Below are 2013 nucleotides of genomic sequence, written 5' to 3' on the forward strand. Positions count from 1 at the left end.
CATATTAGGTATAATAAATGATGTCGAAAATTCATTCCAAATTTAGCAGAACTGAGTTCACCACTAAGAGAATTATTAAAAAATAGAATATTGTGGCAATGGACAAATAGGCATACAGAAATATTTAACAAAATTAAAACTTTAATTTCAGAGTCGTCAAAGCTCAATAATTTTGATATTAAAAAGTAGCCAACTATGAACAAAAAATTAACACAATCCACATACTTGTATATTGGTCCCAAAATGTTCAATATACTACCAATAGAAATTAAACACAGCAACTCTTTTAAGATTCTAAAAAAAAAACTTACACTTTAGCTATTACAAGAACAAAATATAGACACTCATAACAAACGTATAGGATTACTGCATTATTTATCATATTAGTTGTACGACTTTAGTAATTATTGTTAATTTTAGTTTTATATTAACATATTAAATTGTATTATTTAACTAGGTACACAATGTTTTACATAATACTATATTATATAAACAAAGAGAAAAAAAAAATATATTTCTTATATTATTAATATTATAGTTAGATATGTGAGAAATGTATAAGTATTACAAATTGTAAATACTTAATTTATAAGAACTATTTAATGTATTTATATTTCAAATTGTGAACATGGGCCCCCACACAAACATGTTCAGTGGGGCCCATTATCTTCTTGAAAAAAAAATAAAAAAAATAAAAAATATAGGAATTTAATAGATGCCTACCTATAGGTACATATATCTACAAAACCCTGGGTAGTGGGTAAACGCGTTGTACTTCCCTAACTATCTCATAGCGTATAAGTATGTTCACTTAATTACAAGGTTTTAATAAAAAATAATCCATTCAATAAGCAAGTTGATGATTTGAAATTGTTAGAATATTAATGTCACACTTGTCATGTACGTCTTAAATATTTATAAAGGTTTATATTAAACGTATAGTGCAAGAGTTTATTGAACATATAAAAAAAAAAAAATGAAAAAATATTGAATAGAATACAAGTTATTTAATTTGTCAAAACTTTGTGGGACACTCTGTATATTATAACAAAAGACATTTCTAGCTTGGAATTAAGCTGTAATGTAATAAAATATTTTTTAAATACAGTTATTATAAAAAAGCTTAAGCTTTATTTGATTTTAATCGAAATGATGCATGCGCTATCCATGTAGCAAGAGGTTTATCGAAGTCCTTTATTGATAACATCTTTAACATTTTGGATGTACACGTAATTAAACGTAATGCATCTAAAAATGATTAAAATTCTAAATGTTACTTTAATTTAAAGTAGTTCAACTTATAGAAGTAATATATAAGTCCTATCCATTAATTATTAACACTCGAGAGTTTATAATGATATTCTTTTAATAGTAATATAGTACAATATCGGAAGAGATATACTAAACTTACCTATCAATAAATTATAGCATCCGAGTTTGGAAAAATCCTTTTTTTTTTTTTGAATCCTAGTAAGGATTTCATCTGAGAATATTTTAATCATTAATCTACGAACGCTATCTCCAACATCTTTAATACCAACTAACAATGACAATTGAAGTACCTGATAACAATAAAATATAATTTAGACACAGGGCAGGTAAATAATGTTTCTAAAAAATGTAATGTTCACAACAAACTAAAATATATAAAGCATATGTATTTATATATATTATATACACGTACCAAATTAGATCTTATATTCTTATCAAGAATTCTACTCTCTGCAGCCTGAAGATCTTCTTCAGTTTGAATGGGAAATAAATTGCAATAGTCTGAAGTTTGGCCTATTTGATTATTGTTCAGCTGTTCTTGAATACTGGAATTCTCAAAATTTGTTACAAATGAATTTAAAAGAATATGTGTAGCGTTTGTCTTTGAATTAATGCCAGAAATGTCGTATTTCATTTTTGTTAGTGCATTTATCACAAATGTTTGAAAATCTAAAAAAATAATTATGATAAACAACCGTTATATGTAAAAAGGATAAAAATAAAAATACCACATTGGGCATC

General features: G+C 25.3%; 1 protein-coding gene across 1 annotated transcript; it reads right to left on the reverse strand.

The window, feature by feature from the left end:
- Window positions 1–1262: 1262 nt before the first annotated feature.
- LOC107883134 lies at window positions 1263–1939 on the reverse strand. Its single transcript, XM_029486911.1, has 2 exons — window positions 1685–1939; window positions 1263–1562 (listed from the first exon to the last, which is right to left on the reverse strand). Exons 1-2 carry the CDS (start codon window positions 1904–1906, stop codon window positions 1350–1352), a joined length of 435 nt encoding a protein of 144 aa, XP_029342771.1. The 5' UTR covers window positions 1907–1939; the 3' UTR covers window positions 1263–1349.
- Window positions 1940–2013: the final 74 nt, after the last annotated feature.

This window comes from Acyrthosiphon pisum, chromosome A1, assembly GCF_005508785.2.
Source record: "Acyrthosiphon pisum isolate AL4f chromosome A1, pea_aphid_22Mar2018_4r6ur, whole genome shotgun sequence".
Taxonomy (NCBI): Eukaryota; Metazoa; Arthropoda; class Insecta; order Hemiptera; family Aphididae; genus Acyrthosiphon; species Acyrthosiphon pisum.

Excerpts from the sequence above, each read along its gene's own strand:
- LOC107883134 (XM_029486911.1), bottom strand. The coding sequence starts at position 1,906 with ATGAAATACGACATTTCTGGCATTAATTCAAAGACAAACGCTACACAT. Across the intron at positions 1,563-1,684 it reads AGAATATAAGATCTAATTTG|GTACTTCAATTGTCATTGTT; the intron begins GTACGTGTATAT and ends TATTGTTATCAG.